We start from the raw sequence: 21,214 nt of genomic DNA, 5'->3' as shown, positions 1-21,214 counted from the left end.
ACAAAAGAACATGCTATGTTTCAACTGTCTTAGAAGAGGCCATTCAGCTTACAAGTGTTTACAGTCCACTACATGCAAAAAATGCGGCAGAAGACATCACTCCTTAATACATGGATACATCACAACTAAAGAGCCACTGCAATTGGAACACACAGAGTCACAAGAAGTAAATGTACAAACAACAACAGCTATACACACGGGAAACTCATCAGGAGAATGTGCCATTGTCTTAGCCACTGCATTAGTCAATGTCAGATCTCAGAGAAAGGACAATGAGTACACTACACTGCGAGCTCTAGTAGACCAGGGATCGCAGGCATGCTTAATTACAGAGGCTGCGTGCCAACACTTAGGTTTAAAGAGAGTGCCTATTTATGGTAATGTCACCGGAGTTGGCTCAAGCAAGAGTACTACAAAAGCAAAGGTAGAGTTTGACATCACGTCAAAATACAACCCTCACATTTCTCACAGAGTGAATGCATATGTATTATCGACATTGACATCTTGCTTACCTCAGAAAACTCAGTCTGTTGAATGGCCAGAAATTGCAGACTTAGAGTTAGCAGATCCAACGTTCTGCAAGCCAGGCAAGATTGATCTCATTTTGGGAGCAGATATATATGCAGAGATATTACAACATGGAATGTTGAGTTTAAGAGAAGATACACAAACACTAATCGCACAGAGAACCACATTAGGTTGGTTAATTTCTGGTAAGAGTAAGAGTAACGAAATACTGAGAAACAAAATACTGAGAAACGAAATACAGAAAAACAAAGTACAGAGAAACGAAGCACAGAGAAACGAAGCACAGAGAGACGAAGCACAGAGAAACGAAGCACAGGGAGAAGAAGCACAGAGAAACGAAGTACAAGGAAACAAAATACATACAGAGATACATATACATCATACAAGAGTAGAGATGGACACACTTCTTAAATCATTTTGGGAAATTGAAGAGAAAACAGAGACACCAATACAAACCAATGAAGAGAAACGGTGTGAAAAGTTTTATGAAGAGACACATAAGAGATTAGAGGATGGGCGTTACAGAGTTCAACTACCTTTCGTTACATACCCGCCAAACCTTGGAGAATCACTTACACTAGCTACACAGAGACTAAACTACTTAGAAAGGAAATTCAAGAGTAAACCAGAATTAAAAGAGAGATACGATCAATTCATGCATGACTACTTACAACAAAAGCATATGGAGGTTATAGAAGAAGAGGAAGAGATACAAAAGGATAAAGTTTGCTACTTACCACACCACGCTGTCGTGAATGAACAGCATCTCACTACCAAACTACGCGTCGTGTTTGATAGTTCAGCGAAGACGAGTAATGGAAAGTCACTTAATGAGAATTTAATGATCGGTCCAGCCTTGCAAAATGATATCAGAGATGTTACGTTAAAATGGAGAAAACATCAAGTAGTTTTGATTGGTGACATCAGACAAATGTACCGTCAAATTCAAGTACACCCTAGAGACACCGATTATCAAAGGATTCTTTATAGATTTCACGACAAAATACAACACTTTAGACTCACTACTGTGACATATGGTACATCATGTGCGCCATATTTGGCTATTAAAACTTTAAAACAAATAGCTGAAGATGAGAGGTCAAACTTTAAAGAAGAAGTTATTGAGACGGCATTGAATGACTTTTACATCGATGATCTTCTGACGGGGCATTCTACTGAAGAGAGTGTCAAGATTCTCAAACAAGATCTTGTCCTATTACTACAGAAAGGAGGATTTCTACTACACAAATGGGCTTCTAACTCTCCAAATATTGAGGGTGCAGAGCAAACTACTCGCAAAATACTGGGAATAAACTGGAATGGTCACACTGATAAGTTTGAACTGCAAATAACACTCCCACCTGTTAGCAATCAAGTCACCAAACGCACTGTTTTGTGTGACATCGCCAAAATCTATGATCCTGCAGGTTGGCTTGCACCTGTGGTTGTTGTTGCTAAAAGTATGCTACAAAAGTTATGGCTCAATAAGTTAGATTGGGATGACCAGTTAACAGAGACTCTTAGGGACGAATGGTTTCGATATAGAGAGGAATTAGAGAAAATGCCAACTATAGAGTTGCCAAGATGGATCGGCATTACTGATGACGTCGAGAGGATTGAGCTCCACGGATTCTCCGACGCATCTACCATCGCCTACTCAGCTGTGGTATACTGCAGAGTCATCACACCCACTGCTATACTGGTGACTATACTTGAAGCTAGAACGAGAGTCGCTCCGGTAAAGCAAGTCTCTTTACCGAGGCTAGAACTATGTGGCGCTGTTCTGTTAGCCAAGTTGTTGCACAGAATTCAATCTGCGCTAACTATACCAAATCAAGATGTTTACGCTTGGACAGACGCTACAATTGTGTTGGCATGGCTTCAACGTACTCCCAGCTGCTGGACTACCTTTGTAGCGAATAGAGTTACCGAGATCATCAATGTCGTCGAGAAGGAGAGATGGCATCACGTGACATCGCAGGACAACCCTGCTGATGTGGCATCGCGAGGGATTTCACCGACCGAGCTTCCCGACCACATCCTCTGGTGGAGGGGGCCTGGCTGGCTCAACGAGAGAGACGCATTGCCGACTAGAAGATCAGATGTCGAGATAGAACCTACAGAAGAAGAAATGAAAGTTAAAGTGCATGTCAGTGTTGTGAGTGATAAAATGCCAATCATAAATAAAAGTGATAACAGTGATAACGGTTTTGGACAATATATATTTGAAAAATATTCTAATCTGAGGACATTAGTTCGCGTTATAGCATATGTAATGAGATTTTACAATTGTGTGAAACAAAAAACTAAAACAAACTTGCTATTTCCTAAATACTTACCAACTAAAGAGTTAAATAATTCATTGGAGATTTTATTAAAATTATCACAGAACATACATTTTGAAAAAGAGATTGATATAATTAATAATAATACAGATGGGAAGAGCAAATTTGTTAATTTAAAGAGAACTGTAAATGGGTCTAAAATTGCTATATTAAATCCATATATTGATAAAGATAATTTACTAAGAGTAGGAGGTCGTATAGAGTTCGCAAATCTTAACAAAGAGATGAAACATCCAGTTATTTTGTCAAGAGATTGTAAATTAGCGTACTTGATTGTAAAAGATGCACATCATAAAACTTTACATGGAGGAATTCAATTAATGTTAAATGTTATTAGAACTAAATTTCATATAATAAAAGTAAAAAATCTTGTAAAACAAATAATTAATGAATGTATATCTTGTCGCAAAAATGCTGGTAAAGTTACTAATCAGTTAATGGGAAACTTACCTGTTAATAGAGTCACCCCACAGAGACCTTTTAGTGTCAGCGGAGTAGATTTTGCAGGTCCAGTTGTTTTAAAGCTATTTAATGGACGTGGATCTAATAGAACCCAAAAGGCATATATTGCACTATTTATTTGTACTGCTGTCAAAGCTATACATTTAGAGTTAGTTAACAGTTTAAGTAGCGAGGCATTCATAGCCGCTTTCAGGCGCTTCACAGCACGAAGAGGTCACTGTCACAAACTGATTAGTGACTGTGGTACAAATTTCATTGGGGCTAATAAAGAGCTTAAGTTTATGTTTAGTCATAGCACCAATAACATGTCTGCTGAGATAGCTGAGTTGTTGGCTAAAGATGGAACTGAGTGGCAGTTCAATCCTGCTGGTGCTCCTCATATGGGTGGCATTTGGGAGGCAGCTGTCAAATCTACGAAATTTCATTTGAATCGTGTACTTAATGATTCAAAATTAACATATGAAGAGTACTATACTTTGTTATGTCAAATAGAGTCTTGCTTGAACTCTCGTCCATTAACGCCTTTGATTGATTATGATAACGGTGTTGTTGATGCTCTAACTCCAGGTCATTTTTTAATTGGAGAAAACCCTATTGTTGTGCCTGATCAAAATTTAGAAAATGTTAAAGTTCCATATTTACATAGATGGGTTTTATTACAACAGAAGTTACAGTCATTTTGGAGAAAATGGAGTCAAGAATATTTGGTAGATTTACAAAAGCGTTATAAATGGACAAATGTTCAAAACAATGTCAACATTGGTAGCATTGTTCTTGTCAAAGATGAACGTTTACCACCGGCCAAATGGCTCTTGGGTAAAGTTGTTGCCACACACCCTGGTACTGATGGGTTGACAAGAGTTGTTAGCATTAAATGTAGGAATACTGTTATTAAAAGGCCAATTCATAAACTTTGCTTATTGCCAACTGATGTTTAGTTTTAAAAGGTTGATATTTTAAATGAATAATTAATCTTACAAGTTTAATTAGTTATTTTGGAGTTTACTTAATTTTGTTTAAAGTTGTTGTTTACTTACTTTCTTTATGTTGTAACTTACTACTTACTTTACTTATAAGTACTTAACAATATTTTTTATGCTATTGAAGGTTAGTGGAGTCATTCATAATACAGAGTTGTTTAGAGTTTAAATATCTCGAGTTTGTTAGAGATCACTATATTGAGTTTGTTACAGCTTATTACTTTTTTACTTGTTAGAGTTTGTTTAAAGGCCTGACGTCCTTTGGGGGGCGGTATGTTCAAGTAGAAAACCAGGCCAAAATATTTAAAAAAAATAATAAGTTTGTTGTCTATGGTCAATTTGTATAATCTATGAATGGACAATAAAAAGTTTAGTTTTCCCGCGATACTCGAGTTTTCTTCCACGAACAACCAGTGAGGTCAAAGTATCATTTAATCCGTTTTTCATCATCACTAAATTAAAAGCCAGGATCTTGTCAGTGTAGCATTCCTCTCCAGAAAAACAGGGCAGTGGTTTCAATCAATCAATCAATAATACTTTATTGCACAACAACAGGAGCTCGGTGGCGCAGCGGTAAACGCGCTCGGTCTGCGATTGTTGAAGTTAAGCAACTTTCACAAAGGCCGGTCATAGGATGGGTGACTACAAAAAAAAGTTTTCATCTCGAGCTCCTCCGTGCTTCGGAAAGCACGTTAAGCCGTTGGTCTCGGCTGCATTAGCAGTCGTTAATAACCACAAATCCGCATTGGCCTCGCGTGGTGGTTTAAGGCCCGATCTCCCTATCCATCCATAGGGGACACAGCAGTGAGGACGTTAATGGGCTGACGATGTTGATGGCACAACAACATATGCAAAGGACATGAATATACGAATAAAAACATAAGCACAATAGGCGGCCTTATTGGTTTCCCATCTTGCCTTCTGCCCCGCAGTACTTTGTCTGACGCGAGTTGTCAAGAGTTCTACGTTACACCCCGTAGCGTAGCGTGTAAAATATTACTACAAACTCATCATAACTGTTTTACAATACAATACGGATGTTTATTGATAAGATAAATCACGTAGTACCGTAAGTTGAAACTTTACATAAACATACAACGTAATAAAAAGTAATTTACGCAGATGTGGGTACAACCTAAAAATACTTGTGACTGTTTAGTATTTGTTAATTTGTCCTAATTTAATGTGAAATTAAAATAAACTAATCATCATAAACAACCTAAATACGTCCCACTGCTGGACACAGGCTTCTCCTCAATCAACGGGAGGGGCTATTGAGCATACTCCACCACGCTGCTCCACTGCGGATTGGTGGAGGTGTGTTTACGGCTAATAGATCAACGAAAAACACTATACGACTAACTGACTAAATATTTAATTTAAAAAAATATAATTGGCTGATCCTTTGCCACCATAACGTTCATTACATCCATTTTAGGACTTTAGGAAGTATCAACAGTGGTTGCAAGTTATCATGGATTACTAGTCGTTATGCCTACCGCATTAGGGATAGGGGGGCGTGAGTTTATGTCTATTAAAGTACTTACGTGACATTTGTGATGAAATATCGTTGTGTTGAAATTTACGCTGATCATAGTCTGAAATAAAAACTCATAGTGGTGACGAGAAGGTATATTATATTATGTAAATTTGAGACTGCTAGAAACTTTTGAGTTTTCTATTCTGTGGCTTTGCAAACGGCCAACTCCATTGGAATATTTGCGATTATTGAATTAGAAAATAGATAATCACCTATCGTTTTGCCGCCGCCTGGGAGAGTTGTTTTAAGAGTAGAAAAAAAGTGAAAACAATTTGTAATCGTGAGCAACCGCTTGTTGCAGGTCAAGGACATCGACACAGAGAGCCAGCGCTCAGTGAAAATCCCAGACAGCAAGCTCGAGGAAAAATTGTAAGTTGACATACCGTTTATTATACTCTACGACATTTCATCAACATTCTGCCTAATGTTCATTTACTTTACTTAAGTAAGTACGTAGTCAGTTACATGAGCCATGTTTACGGCTTTCGATGACTCTGGGGTCGCGGAATGTTGGTCATTGTCCTCTCTAGTTTGTACCCAAACAACATGAAATCATTTTCTGGGTTATCCGAGAGTAATTCTTTGCTGTCTCTCCAACTAGTCTTCTTTTCCTATCGTTTTGGATATGAGGCATATTACCAACCTCATCACACTAGGGGTGATGAGATTGGTTCGTCAGGTACCTAATCAGGGTTATTATTGAGCCGCTAAAGGCCCCTGACCAACCAACTAGTGAAGAGTTGTTAGACAGCTTAGAACAGTCATAATCTCCCTCTATCGTGTGGGTTGTGAGGTGGTACCAACCTCATCAACCCTGGTGTCAGGGTTACTATTGACCCGCCAAAGGCCCCTGAAATGGCTCATGTAACGATTACATACTTACATCAGTAAATAGTAACCGGGACTAACGGCATAACGTGCCTTCCGAAGAGGTCTTACTTTCGGAAAATCAGGTGATCAGCCTGTAATGTCCTAACCAAACTAGAGATCACAAAGTGATTATTTGTGATATGTTCCCACCGGGATTCGAACCCGGGACCTCCGGATCGTGAGCCTAACGCTCAACCATTGGACCACGGAGGCCGTTCATAATTATAAAGTGCTTATTGTATTAACCTGAATGGTATAGTAGCTACCTTGCCTTGACCATCAGGCCAGAGTTCTCAGGTCATTGTTTTATCATCGTTAATCCGCATCATCCCACTGTTGGGTAGGTATAGGCTCTTCCACTTTGCACCATCCTTTCCAGTCCAGTCCGGTCCTAGTTTCACACCACTGCAATGGTCATCTTACTATTCGAGAGGGTTCGATTTCCTATCAGGTTAATTTTAGCTCTACTTCTGGACATAAGCTGTTTATCATCATTCAAATGTAAAGACGTTAGAGGCTGACCATCCTTTATTTAATTTAAATACACATTTATTTTTTATATTAAAGTAGTTATTTTTTAATTCTTCTTGTTAAGTCAGCGTGGAACCATTTAATTTGACTACGAAATGGGCGTGAAGAAGCCTTTACAATTATCAGTTCGCCGCAATTGAATCTAATTTAAGTATTTATTTATTAGGTCTTGCGTTAGTTACTTTGCAAGTTATTGTTACGAGTCGATAACAGATTTCGTTTTTAGTCGTTGTTGCAATATTAAAAGTGTAGCTTACCTTGATAAATCGCCCTAAATCTTTGACTAGTATAGCGAAATTTAATATTTTGTGACAATTGGCTGAACTTATTTATATCTTTCATACATACATACCTAACTTTCTCATCTAAGTTCAATACGTACTGAAGCGGTGTGGGGGCATACCGCGTCTGTGTGAACAAACTCGTTAAGTACCTATACTTTTTTCTCTTTTACTCTTCTATTTGAGGGGTTTTTTACCAATATAATAATAAATTCTTTTAAGCGTTATTAAAAGCGGGACATATCACAAAAATTTCTTTGTAGTCTCTAGTTTGGTTAGGAGATTACTGGCTGATCACCAGATTGTCCGAAAGTAAGATGATCCGTGCTTCGGAAGGCACGTTAAGCCGTTGGTCCTGGTTACTACTTATTGATTTAAGTAAGAAGTCGTTACTTATTTTGCCTTTGGCGGCTCAATAGTAACCCTGACACCAGGATTTATGAGGTTGGTACTTCACCTCACATTCCACACGATAGAAGAAGAAGAAGCGTTATTAAAGTATGTATAATTGTCTGGCGAGGAGTGGGTGTATATACTAGGTAACACTTCTGCCTACTCCTTCAGGGATGTAGACGTGATGCTATGTTATGTGTTATGTACGTACAATCGGGCTATTTCAAGGTCGGAAATTAGAATGAGCGTACCTGTTCATTCTATTTCCTAGACCATGATTATTCTTCAAGATCCATCCTCAGTAGTCATCGAATGAGGCTGTCAAACGTAAGTCTGCCAAGAATAAAAAAACTCGGACAATTACAAGAAGATTAATAATTGTTGTGTCTAATTAATTATTAATTACATTGCTATTACGTCTCTTGTACCGTTGTCTTTGTGTTTCTTTCAGGATGTAAAATGAACCTATCTGTTCTACTTCAAATCACCGTTATTATGTAACTTATAGGTTTATCTCAGATGACATTAACTACTTGGCCAGACAAATGGGGAGCGCTGAGGGCTTTCAGTTGGGCGCGAACTGCGACTCAGAGCATCACAAGATTATATTTGAAAGAATAAATCCATCCAAGAGGAACTACTTATAGCAATAAATGCTGAATGAAGAAAAGCGTCGACCACGCTGGCGTAGTCGGTATTGAGGTCCTGAAGTGTTTCTTTTTGCTGGCTAATTGGCTAGAGTAATCGAGTTTTCATAATTGTATACGTATATTACGTCCTTCCGACGTAATTTTTTTCAGTACCGTCCCGAAGCGGGATTTGGGTAGTTCATAGCAAATCTCGTAACTTTTAATAGGGTGGGTAGAGTCACATGTACTAATCAAGGAATACACTTCCGTTCCCCGGTCGGCAACATTTGCGGGTCCCGCTGTGTGTAGAGCGTTATTCTTCACGTTCCCGGGAGCATAGAATAAGGAATCATCATCAGCTGTACGACGCCCACTGCTGGGCAGGAATAGAATAAGGAATACTACGTACTAATACTGCTAATACTACTGCCGGGAGGGTAAAGCACACGGAACGTAAATTTACGTTCGTAATATAAACTCTCTTTGCTTCCTGGTATCTTTTCGTTCCGGTAAATTACACTTAATTATTTTTACGTTTTATATATGGTACCGTATTTTAATTAATACAATATAATTATTGTCCGGTTAATACCGGGTGTAAGATAATAATACCTAGTATATTAATACTAGGTTCCTTCATAAAAGAGTACCTACTTAGGCTAAAACATAGAATAAATATATAAAAATCGTTTATTTCGGACAAAGTCGATAGAATGTTAGTGTAAAAACGACTTATAAACTAGTGTTAGTAAGACATTATTCGAGCGATAATAAAAACAAACTTATAAAGTGTGAAGCTCCATCCACCTTTTTAGAAGGGCTCCCCCCTTCTATCCTCTCATCTATTTTTTATTTAATCGGAGTACCAACAATTATAACTATACAATTAATGCTTACAAATTCAATTAAAGGTATTCGCAAATGAAATAACAATAAGAACATAAGCTCACGAGTATATTCGCAATTGGGATAGTCAGAGGTACATCCCACGCTTCACTTCAGCTTTCTTTTAGTCAAACTTGATACGGTGACCTGTATCGCCGTCTGCAATGATAGTGCCAATTTGTATTAGTCAAAATTTGCACTTAAGATATGACTCATTTGTGCTAGTCATTTGAACTCCCCGCTTGAGAAGCAAGCCGGTGGCACACAAGACCAGCGGTTCTCTTTCTTAAGTACTAAAATAAAATTACCAATAGCTATAAAGTTTTTTTTTTAATCAAGGAAGTGTCTAGGTTTGAAACCGCATTGCTATTTGCACATTTTGTCGTGATCAGTTAAGTATATTATATAAACGTAATCATCAGTTAGTTCAATAGGTGAAGAAGAAATTATTGTATGGTGTCAAAGGTCTTCCGCCCTAGCGCACGAAGCAGTGAGGAAGTAATTTTTATATTCTGCATACTTCCATAAACAACCTCTGTGGTCTAGTGGTTAGAGCTTTAGGCTCACGATGTGGAGGTCCGGGTTCGATTCCCGATGGTGACATTGTCGAAAACACTTTGTGAGACTGTCCTTTGTTTGTTAAGAACATTGCAGGCTTGAATCACCCGGTTGTCTGAAAAAGTAAGATTATTTCATGCTTCGGAGGGCACGTTAAGCAGATGGTCCCGGCTATTAGTCGTAAAGGCCAACCAACCCGCAGTGGAGCAGCGTGGTGGAGTGCTCCATACTCCCCTCCGGTTGATTGAGGGGAGGCCTGTGCCAAGCAGTGGGACGTATATAGGCTGTTTATGTTATTATTCATACGGTAACTGTTTATCTCCGGTTGTAAACGATGCAAAGCCAGTTATTACGACGCTTGTGTTTACCTTGTTAGCAAACTCAGTTTAGTAAACAATTACTTATGCCTATGGGATAAATGATTGATTTAGATCTGTAACTAAATATGTATATTAGTAGGCATATGGAATGTTACGTATGAAATTAGCTTTTAAGATAGAAGACTTGTACTTAAGTAGGTATAAGTATGGACCTATCTATGTAATGTCGAATGTGCGAAAACATCATCTCCCTAGCATTATCCCGTTTTACACAGGGTCCGCTTACCTAACCTGAAGATTTGACAGGTCCGGTTTTTACAGAAGTGACTGCCTGTCTGACCTTCCAACCAGCCCAATACATGTTAGGTCACATACCTCCGAAACGCATTTCCTCAAGATGTTTTTCTTCACCACTGAGCACGTGATAATCATTTATGATCGAAACGTAAATTTGAAAAAAGATTTTTCAAAAATCATAGGCCCGTGCTGGATTCGAACCTGCGACCCTACAAAACCTTATAAAACTATTGGTTTTAATATTCTGACACACAATGAAGCATTTTTACCTTTAAATTTTAATTTAAAATCAATACAATTGGCCGCCGGTACACATTCTGTCAACTCCCGTAACAATTCCACGAACAGTCATGGGAGAAAAGTGCAATTACAATATAAAACGGCCTCGCAAGACAATGGGGCAATACATAAAAACTTGCTACAGTATGCTCCTTGTGTTTCCGTCGGGGTTCCGTAAATATGTATTGTATGTATTTATAATGAGAACATCTGAACACTTCCGAAACGGATGGGGACGTTTTTGCTTGTTTTAAGCCCACGTTTACTATACGTCCCCAGGAAAGGCGGTGAAGATAAACTGTTACAAAGCTATTGAGGTGGTGTTACAGGCGATCATCACACGACGCGGTTTTTGTAGCTTATTGTAGATGTGCCGCATTAGCAATAAATACTTGGGGAGCGCTGAGGATTCTCACTCGGTAAAATTTAGAAAATCAGAGAGAGAATTATTTGAAAGAATTAATCGACCCTAGTGAGCCGATAGCGATAAGCAATGAATGAGAGAATATAAGTCAATACGACCTTGTCGACCGCTTTACAGCCAACCGCTTCGGTTCGCGGTGTCGCTTGAGAATCGCCTAACAGTGTTCAAGCAGAAGCGTTTTCACACATACACTTCTCATCAAAAAAATCGAAACACCTTGCAAGTTTACGTTTTGTCAGGATTATCAGAAAAATGTGTACATTTAGGAATAAATGTTAAATGTCGTTTAATAGTGAGTAATATGAGCTTATCAAATCTCAATGTTAATGTTCTAAATTTAAATGAATTTTTCATAGGTTTCGTATTTTGTTAAATGAGTCATTTTTATTCCGTATGGAGTATAAAGGAAATGGATAAAACAACACACGTAAATGAAAAAAAAAGCTAAAAAACGTTTATTTAATAACTTGTATTCCCTCCCCGAGCTCTAATTACTGCTTCCATACGGTTCTTCATCGATCGGATGAGAGTCACGATCACATGCTGTGGTATATTGTCCCATTCCTCTTGGATTGCATCTTGCAGCTGGCTAAGTGTTTCTGGGGCAGGATCTCTTGCTCGAATTCGTCTCTTTAATTCATCCCACAGATGTTCAATGGGATTCATGTCCGGGCTTCTTGCTGGCCATTCCATAATAGAGATATCGACTTCGTTAAGATAATCTCGTACGACGCCCGCGGTGTGAGCCCTAGCATTGTCGTGCATGAATATGAAGCCGTTGCCAATAAAATGTGCATAGGGCATCACATGAGGCTCGAGACACTCTTCGACGTACCGATGACAGTTTAGTGCAGGCAGACATGGCCCAGACACGAAAGCAAGCTCTGTCTTACCGTCGGCGCTGATTCCTCCCCAAACCGTCCACGAACCGCCACCATAGCTGACCTTTTCTTCAATGCAGCATTGTGCATAGCGTTCTCCGTCTCTTCTGTAGACCTTGTTCCTTCCGTCGTTACCATACAGCATAATTTTACACTCATCAGAAAAGAGAACTTTGCTCCACTGTAGGTATGACCAATTTAGGTGCTCACGTGCAAAGTTAAGGCGCGCTCTTCGATGGTCTGCAGTTAATTTCGGCCCATTTGCTGGCTTATGCGGTACCAGTCCACGATCCTTCAACCTTCTTCTAATTGTAGAGTCACTTACAGCCACCCTTCGTACAACACGAAGCCGCTGCTGCAGTTGAAAAGCGTTAAGGCGTCGATTTCTTAAAGAAGTTGTTACAATAAATCGATCATCTCGCTCAGAAGTGACCCGATTCCTGCCAGATCCTGAACGGCGCGTGAACAAACCAGTCTCCCGATAACGTTTATAGACTCTATGAACAGATGACAGGCTTAGATGCAGTCTTGCAGCCACAACACGCTGACTAAGGCCAGAATCCAGCAATGCCACAACTTGGGCGGCTTCTGTGGGCGAAGTATCCATACGTTTTAGAAAAAAAACCTTTTTTCAGACGTCCCAAAGTCACAGTATTGAAATAAAAAACAAAAAGTTTAAGGATAGGCGCCAATTTTTAGTTTTTAAACGCTAAATGTACTCCAACCCTAAACACACATTTGTCTCAAAACAGTGATTCATTTCGTTTATAAGATAAACAAATGAAATTCTAATTTTGAATTTAGAATTTTCGCTTATTACTGTAATGGCCAAACTGCCAGCTATACATTTATATATTTTTTTTCATCGTATGAATTCTTTTTTGTGTTAAATTCGGACAGAAACAATGAAAACGGAAGTGTTTCGATTTTTTTGATGAGAAGTGTATTTCCCATCAGTATAAGCAGAGACTAACACGATTGATCATCACGTGTTCGGCGGTGAGGGAAATAATCGAGAGGAAACCCACATTCCCGAGAAATGCATTTACGGAGTTATGTGACCTAACCTGTATTGGGCTGGTTTTCCGTTCGCGGGTTGGAAGGTCAGACAGGCAGTCGCTTCTGTAAAAATCCGGACCTGTCAAATCGTCAGGTTAGGTAGGCGAACCCTGTGAAAAACGGGATAATGCTAGGGGAATGATGTAAGCAGAGACTAAACATTATTAAAAACAAACTTTAGAATATGTGACATTCTCCGAGTTTGGTGCTCTCGTTGTTGTGAACATATTCGCATGATTACGTACTAACCTACGAGTTTGTTTTTGCCGCGTCCGTTCCTCCGATTCTTGACAATATGTACCTACAGCGTAGCGGAGTAAAACATGATATTGATGACTCTTTATAATTATACTGTATACGGTAGAGGAAAGATTGATGTAGACTTTGATGCAATGATTGTGATGAAGTACCTACACGCTTTATGCACTGTCGTTGTTGTGTGAAAGATTAGGTTAGCCGCGGTGGAAAACGATACGATCTCCATGCTTCGCGCTTGTATATAACTTAGCAATACAATACGGTTTATTGCTCTAACAAAAGGCATAACAAAATTATACTCATTTTATCATACAGTTGTAAGTGCGATTTCCACACGTTGGGAAAACTTATAAGATGCCATGTGAATGTACCTTTATTTTCTTTAAAACTGATAAGTAAGCATAACTACCTTAAAATATGTAGGTAAGCATAACATGTATGAACGTGCATTACACTACAGAAATCCTTTAAATAAGCACAGAACCAAACACAGAAAATCACAATCAAAAAATCTATTTAAGTATATTATGACTAACAGCTTCTCAGTATTGATATTTCAAAACGAAGTGATGTAACCTCGTAAATGCGATAATCGCGAACAATATTATCTCATACGGAACCCGCGGTATGAACACGCAAGCGCCACTATCGCTCAACCGTGGTACTTAGACACGTGAGGCAGTGTTTCCTCAAAGCTTTAAAGTTTGAACTAGTTAAAACGGGTTTTGTTTTTATGAATCTTCGACGTCGTCTTCCTCGATTGGCCCAATATGTTATCTTCTTCCCAGCTTTATCAGTAACATTCGTTTTATCAACCGGCTGGCTGTTTTGGTTGGAAACATGCAGTGGTGGCCCTAGCATTAGGTGGTACGAGATGTCACAGTGACGTTTTTTTTTTGACGTGACTTACTGTAGATTTGCCGCAGATGGCATTAACTACTCTCGCCCGGTACAACGTTTAAGACAACAGGTCTGAGGGTGCCCAGTTGGGAGCGAACCTCGGCTCAGGGCGTCATCCCTAGTTAATTAATCGACCCTAGTGGGTCGATAGCGATAAACGCTGATTGAAGGAAATCGTTGACCACGCTGGTTATATGACGGTTTGCACCCTGAGGTCGTACCGCTCGTTTCGCTCTAAGGCCGCGACTGGTATCTACTAAAGTTCCTACTAGCTTTCCGAATATAACTTTGTCCGAGTGAACTTTGGTTACCGCGCAAAGTTCTTGCTCTAAATCCGTTCCTCGAAAGTAACTCAAAAATAAAAAAGTGACTCTATGTCTGTCGCTCTCTGTATTATGTGTCCCATGGGTCATTGATGTATAAAATGTTACTATTATTAATAGTGTAGATATTATTATTATAAGTACATAATAATGGTCCTGTCACTATTTAGTAACTTAATATAACGGAACTATATTTAATGTACCTACAAATTATTTTTTTCACAATATTCTTAAGTGAATGCATTCGATTGTTGTCCAAGACGACAAGAAATTCCAGTCCCTTCGAGTGATGAAAATGTAATTATCCAAGCCCAATAAAATATAGTCGCGATGTCTTTAAAAATCATATTAAAATTAATTGTATATTCGTATTTTGTGCCGATTTTAATGCCGATTTTCACCTACAAGGTAGTTTAGGGTAAGTAATTTAGAAAGAATGAAAAATAATTTATTTCCATCTTAGACGCCAAATTATAAACATAAACACAACGAAAATACATAAAATAATAATACAAAAATACCAATAACGACAAATAATTTAATGTTTAAAGTTTATTCATTAAGTACTTTATATTTTGTTTAAGTTTAAGTTTATTGCGATTTTATTGTTAATTTATTTCTTTCTTTATAGGTACTTTATGCACTTATTAAATATTGCCTTTATATAAGTTACATCATTTGGAATTAGCGCACGTGATCAAGCATAACCACGTTTGTTCTTAGCAATTATTTGCAAGCCGGATCATCGCGTGGATGCTATACATAATGAACGTAATACCCAAGTAGCAATCAAGAATTGTGATTAAGTCATATATGTCTAAACTTTAGCTAAAGTGAGATTTATCCAAATCAAATAGGACTTATTAGGACTTCATAAATTCATTTCCTTCTTTAATTCTATATAGTTTTCAACAAATCCTACTTTAGATAATTTAGAATACACAAAACCAAGTTAAGTATTCACAAAACTATTTAGTCTTATCTCAGCCTACTGTTAAGTCTACAAGTATTCTTTTACTTTACTCAGATTATTTGAAGGCTCACTTAACACTAAATTGATTTAGTGAAGTATCAGTTTAGTCTTGTAAAGTAAAAATTGATTGCCTAGATATACTTAAGGCAATTTTTATTATTTGTTGCTCCTATACAAGACTGTTTTATTCGTTTTTGACTACAATAAGTAAAACATAAGAAAAGTCTATTCAATGGACGATAAAATCGAAATAGAAGCAAGCAGAAAGATGGATGAAGTCCAAATAATAAAATGATCTGGTGATTTTCGAAGGCAGAATATTAAATACTTACAGAAAATTAACCTGTGATAATGCACATCCCACTGTTTTTGTTAGCGATGCGATATCTTCTTTATTGCCATCATTTTTTTATATCGATTGGTATAACACAATCATTTAATTTTGGCAAAAAAATAGTAAGTTCCTGTTTTTCAAATCCGATCCAGCGTGTGGCGGCCCAGGTACCTACGTCTCGCACAAATCTTCTCAAAAATGACTAAGCTAGTCTAACCTAATCTAAGCGCACGGCAACACTACACCATGAAAAATCGAGTTTTATATTAAAACCTGCTAAGTTCAAATATGAAATTAGGTACCTATTAGTCTAATAATAAATAAATCCAATCAAAAACATAAATGTGAAATGAGAGCCAAGTTCAATATTATGCAATGCTTTGGTTGTTAACTTCAACGACAAAAGAAGTGAGATCTAAATGGGTGCCAAGTTCAATGGTCAGTCCTGAAATTTATTTATAAGTAACAGTATAACATATCATATCTTCTTATAACATAAATATATTGTAGCCTAAGGTCTGTCTTATTGTAGGTAAGTACATATCCTCGTAACGCGTGGGTCCTTTTAAAAGGACAAATTCAAAACTAAAAGTCGACTTTATAGATATAATACATTTGAATACCTATTAAACTCGTTTAAGATTCACGTTAAGTTAAAAAAAATAATATGCCAGTAAAATGGATGTGAGTTGTGTTGTATCGTGGGCGAAAAGCTGACAACCTATCACCGCTAAACACATGTTCCAACTTGCTTACCTACCCTTAAAGTACTTGTCGAATATGGCATCAAGTGGTTTTATGATCACTTAGTGCTCTGCCTACCCCGATATAGGCGTGATTGTATGTTATGTTAAGTTAATCCACATACCTACCACAAAAAGACCGGCTGTCATGAGTTTTGATTAGTTACTGATTCTTGCATCTATAGTTAGGTACAGGCACTAATTAGGTATTTATGTTAAGCGTTCATAATAGAATCTAATTATTTATGCCAGTTTATTATTTTTTTCCTTTATATTCATCTTAATACCTATCTTACCAAATACCAAATTTTAACTCTCTAGGATCATCTGGAACTGGGTTAGAGTTTTGATTTATAGGTCAGTCAGTCAGTCAGTCAGTCAATGATAAAAATGAGGATTTTTGTACATTAATATCTAAATAACCGTTTGAGATAAGCTTATGAAATTTAGAACACTTATATGTATCTCACAAGTCTCAATATATGAGCCAAATTTACGATACGATACGATACGATTTGATACGTTTATGTAAAATAGTTTTTGATTTATGAGGGGGTCAAAAGTGGCTGCAAATGGTTCGTGTAAATATTACACACGGTGCGGCTCGCCAGTTCTATTTCTTGAACTTGGCTTGATACGCTACCGCGTGTCTAGATACTTTTCTTTCTTCTTTCATTCTTTCTTTTAATAATTTTAAAAATGTACCTATTTTTAACTAAGCTTTATTCACAATCATAAACAAAACATATCTATTTTAAGTTTTGTGTATGGTTAAATGCATTTAAAGTGGGCATTAGATTCGATTCCTTTATTTGTTTAGCTTGATAAAGTCATCGGGAATTGGGCCGCCTTTTTTAACAATAATGTTTTTGGTGGGCTTAGAAACTACCGCGCACACACACGACGTTAATCAAATTGCAAGGGTTCTTCGTATATACAATATTCAACGGATACTCGTAAATTTTTACAATAATCACATTGTTTCCGTTGGCAATTAGAAGCGCGGTGATCGTACCTACTTTGCGTCAGCGAACCATGTAGGTACCTATGAGAATGTATGCGCGGAGACTCATTAGCAAATTGAGTTTATGTTTGTTAGTTCCAATTGCGATAAATATTAAATAATTAAGTAAATCACATTCCTATCCAAGTAAGAACTCAGCATAACAATATTTTTTATCTTCCACGAGTCGAAAAACTTACCTCTCAAACAAACATACTTTCCATAGGTTTTAAAAGCTTGTTCGATTTTAATTGTTACTTGTTACATAGATGATTCTGGCACAAAATAAACAAACATGATTTTACGACATTACTTTACTAAATCAAAATAGAGGATCACTTTAGACATAAGAGTTTTAAGTAGGAATTCACTAAATACTTTTTGTCTTAAGTTGGTATACTCCTAGACAATTGAAGTAAAATTTATCTTAACTAGTACTTGATGAAGTGCAACTTGACTTTATTTTTCTAAACTGATTCTTACGAAATCAATTGTTTCTAAAGTCGTACTTCATTTAGAAAAATATTACTTAACGCCATTTTGCACTTACAGGAAGAAAACATGTAATATTTTTTTGACAATATTATCGTCAAAAACTGAAGTAAATTAATATATATTTATGTTGTAGTAACAATTACTGCGTTCAGCTGTCACATATTAATAGAAAATGAATTTCTCTATACTATATGTCACCATTTTTTTTATTTGCTGAATAATCAATCCAAATTTTATTATTATTTTTCTGGTATATTAAAGGCCCTTCTGTTTTTTAACACTTTCTATCGATTTTACACGAGAAACAATCATGCGTTTATAATTTCCTGTATGTGAAACGGCAGAATAACCTTTTGTTAAAACAACTTAACAAATATTTTAGACGCCATTTTCTTACAGACTTCATTTCTTGTGTTAATGTAAATGTTCGCCATTATATTCTAAAATAAAGACGCGTGAAGTAAAAATCGTTTTAGTATGACCTGAAGTTTTACTTCGTTAAGTTACAATTGACTCAGTGCAATTCAATCCTATAGTCTTAACTAAGTATTGTAGATATCTTCAAGTATACATTTTTGGTATTAAGTGATACTACAAGAATTCTAAGTTTAGAATACGCAAGAACATTGTCTAAAGTAGGGTTTAAGTCTGACTTAACGTTGTCTTAAGTCTGTCTTGTATAAGAGTTAAAGTATGTGCCCACTTTTACTAAACTGTATCTTCAAGACATCTTGAGGGATATCTTGGAGACATATAAGACTTATCCAAGACAAGGGCTTGATTTAGTCTACTTGCCTTCAAGATATCTACAATTCTCTTTTAAGACAATCGGTTGCTACTTGGGTAACTACTTACTTATAATATCATACTATATGTAAGGTGTGTACGTTGTCCTGGCTATAATAACTATAGGTAAGTCATGCTATAGAGCTGTAATAACATACATCCCATGCTGAACATAGACTTAGCAGCAGAAAGAAAATTTCCTTTCCCATTGTTTTCGATATGTACAAAATAACATTATATTTTAGATATTCAGGCCAATATAATATTATACCATTTTATAGTCAATTTTATTCTGTACGCAATGTGCCTGGAACATATTGCTGAATTGCATGTTGCCTGTTGTGTTTGTTTCTGTACTATGTTCTGTGTGCTCAATAAAGTACTACAGTGTGTAGTACTAAAGGATTAAAAACAAAAGAGTGTGGGTCGAAAAATATGTCCGAATCGAAAGCCAATAAATGTTGTTGCAAGCAATCATTGGGTACAGAAAAAATGTAGAATGGACCTGACTACATATTATAGCAGCAGGTCCATTCCGCATTCTAATGTTGAAGTTCAATATACTCTTATTGAATACACACGTGTGTTACACCCATCTCAAATAATAATAATGTAAATAGCTCCATACCTAAAGTACAGTCATAAAGACAACGAACTTTCCGCAACAGTTTTTTGTCGGAGACAACGACATTCCTGTCCATTTTCGGCGACAGTACATGTTGTTGACCCTCATCAAATGGATGCTTCATCATCCTGCCTAATCCCTTAGTGATGCAGCGATATGCTAAGTGTTTAACATGTTTTGGACATGTTTTTGGAATTGCGCGTGTTGAATATTTTATAAGAACGACCGGTGCTATAAAACATTCATGTTATGTTAGTCATCATAGGTTTTTTTGTGAATTTTATGTAAATTTGCCTCGAAAACCCTCGGATAGTATTTCACTATTTGGACGGAACTTAATTACTTAAATTAATTTTAAGTTTATATTATTTTCTCTGCTTTTCGGCATTTAATACACACGACATTCAATGAAAAAAAAAAAATGCAAGTATAAAGGATTAGCTTGCAAGGATAAAAGGTGTAACGGTTTGGCACTTTTTGGGTCATATCATAATAAAAAAAAATCAAGATAAAAAAAAGATGAATCCCGTTATTCAAGAAGATGTATGAGAGTCCACAAGATTGCATCTTGACAGCATATGAATACTTAATTTTCCTTTCAAATAAAAATATTGTATTGTATTCCTTAAAAGACAGCGCATAAATATAAATGGGATATATTTTTTTCCGTCATTCGTAAAATATTTTGTCGATAAATTTCGCGCAACATAAGTAATGGGGCGGGCGTGAAATTTTCGATACATTCATAACAACCCCCTGCAACTATATAAAGACGACTTTGTCATATTCACACAACTCTTGGGAACACAATTAAATAAACTTCCTACAATAACTGGTTTCCATTGTTAAGAAAATTACGTTAAAAGTACCCGTAGGTATTATTTTTATCAGCTCGTAATCGGCGTAAAACGTCTTGTTAGCGTGTTCACCTAATGTATTTTTTTTATAATTATAATTTGTAGATATAAAACGTATCCTGCTTGACTTTATTCTACTAAGAGCAAGAGTTAAATATAAAATAGATACGACCAAACAATCCGTGCATGGCTTGGAGTTAGGATGAATTCGTCCAAGATGCATGACCAATTTTTGTTTTACATTGAGGTGGGATGGCTCTTCACAACATTTAAACATGGACAATTGAACATTTAACTAATTTAAGACGACACGAGAGAAGTAGAAGGGTGCGTGAGAGCCTATGTAGAATCATAATTTGTATGACAATAACTCTTAATTTAAACGCCTAGTCATTGCTGATTGTACTCGACTTTTGAATAGTGTATAATTTTTTAACATTATTGACGTGACTTATTCTAGATTTGCTGTTTGCCGCAAATGGCATTAACTACTTGACCGGACAAACATAAACAATTAGAGCTGTCATCCGTACAGATTTCAAAATGTGCCAACTGTAGGCATTTGTGCAGCCATTCATGAACGCGGTTGAAAGTGAACGCGCATTATGCCCTGGTTACACGTTTTTTGAATCACTTGCGCTTGGGATTTGAGAGC

At 36.9% G+C, this 21,214-nt stretch overlaps 1 protein-coding gene across 1 annotated transcript in view; it reads left to right on the top strand.

Moving 5' to 3' along the window:
* The window catches only part of LOC126366227 (neprilysin-4-like), a 93,397-nt gene that overhangs the window by 20,769 nt on the left and 51,414 nt on the right, over positions 1 to 21,214 (top strand). Inside the window, exon 2 of the mRNA XM_050009269.1 lies at positions 6,157 to 6,224. Coding sequence (XP_049865226.1) covers positions 6,157 to 6,224 — 68 coding nt within the window. The remainder of the gene's footprint in view (positions 1 to 6,156; positions 6,225 to 21,214) is intronic.

The sequence above is a fragment of the Pectinophora gossypiella genome, chromosome 4 (assembly GCF_024362695.1).
Source record: "Pectinophora gossypiella chromosome 4, ilPecGoss1.1, whole genome shotgun sequence".
Classification (NCBI taxonomy): Eukaryota; Metazoa; Arthropoda; class Insecta; order Lepidoptera; family Gelechiidae; genus Pectinophora; species Pectinophora gossypiella.
Note: the sequence above shows the minus strand (reverse complement) of the source record. Positions and strands in the feature narration are given on the sequence as shown.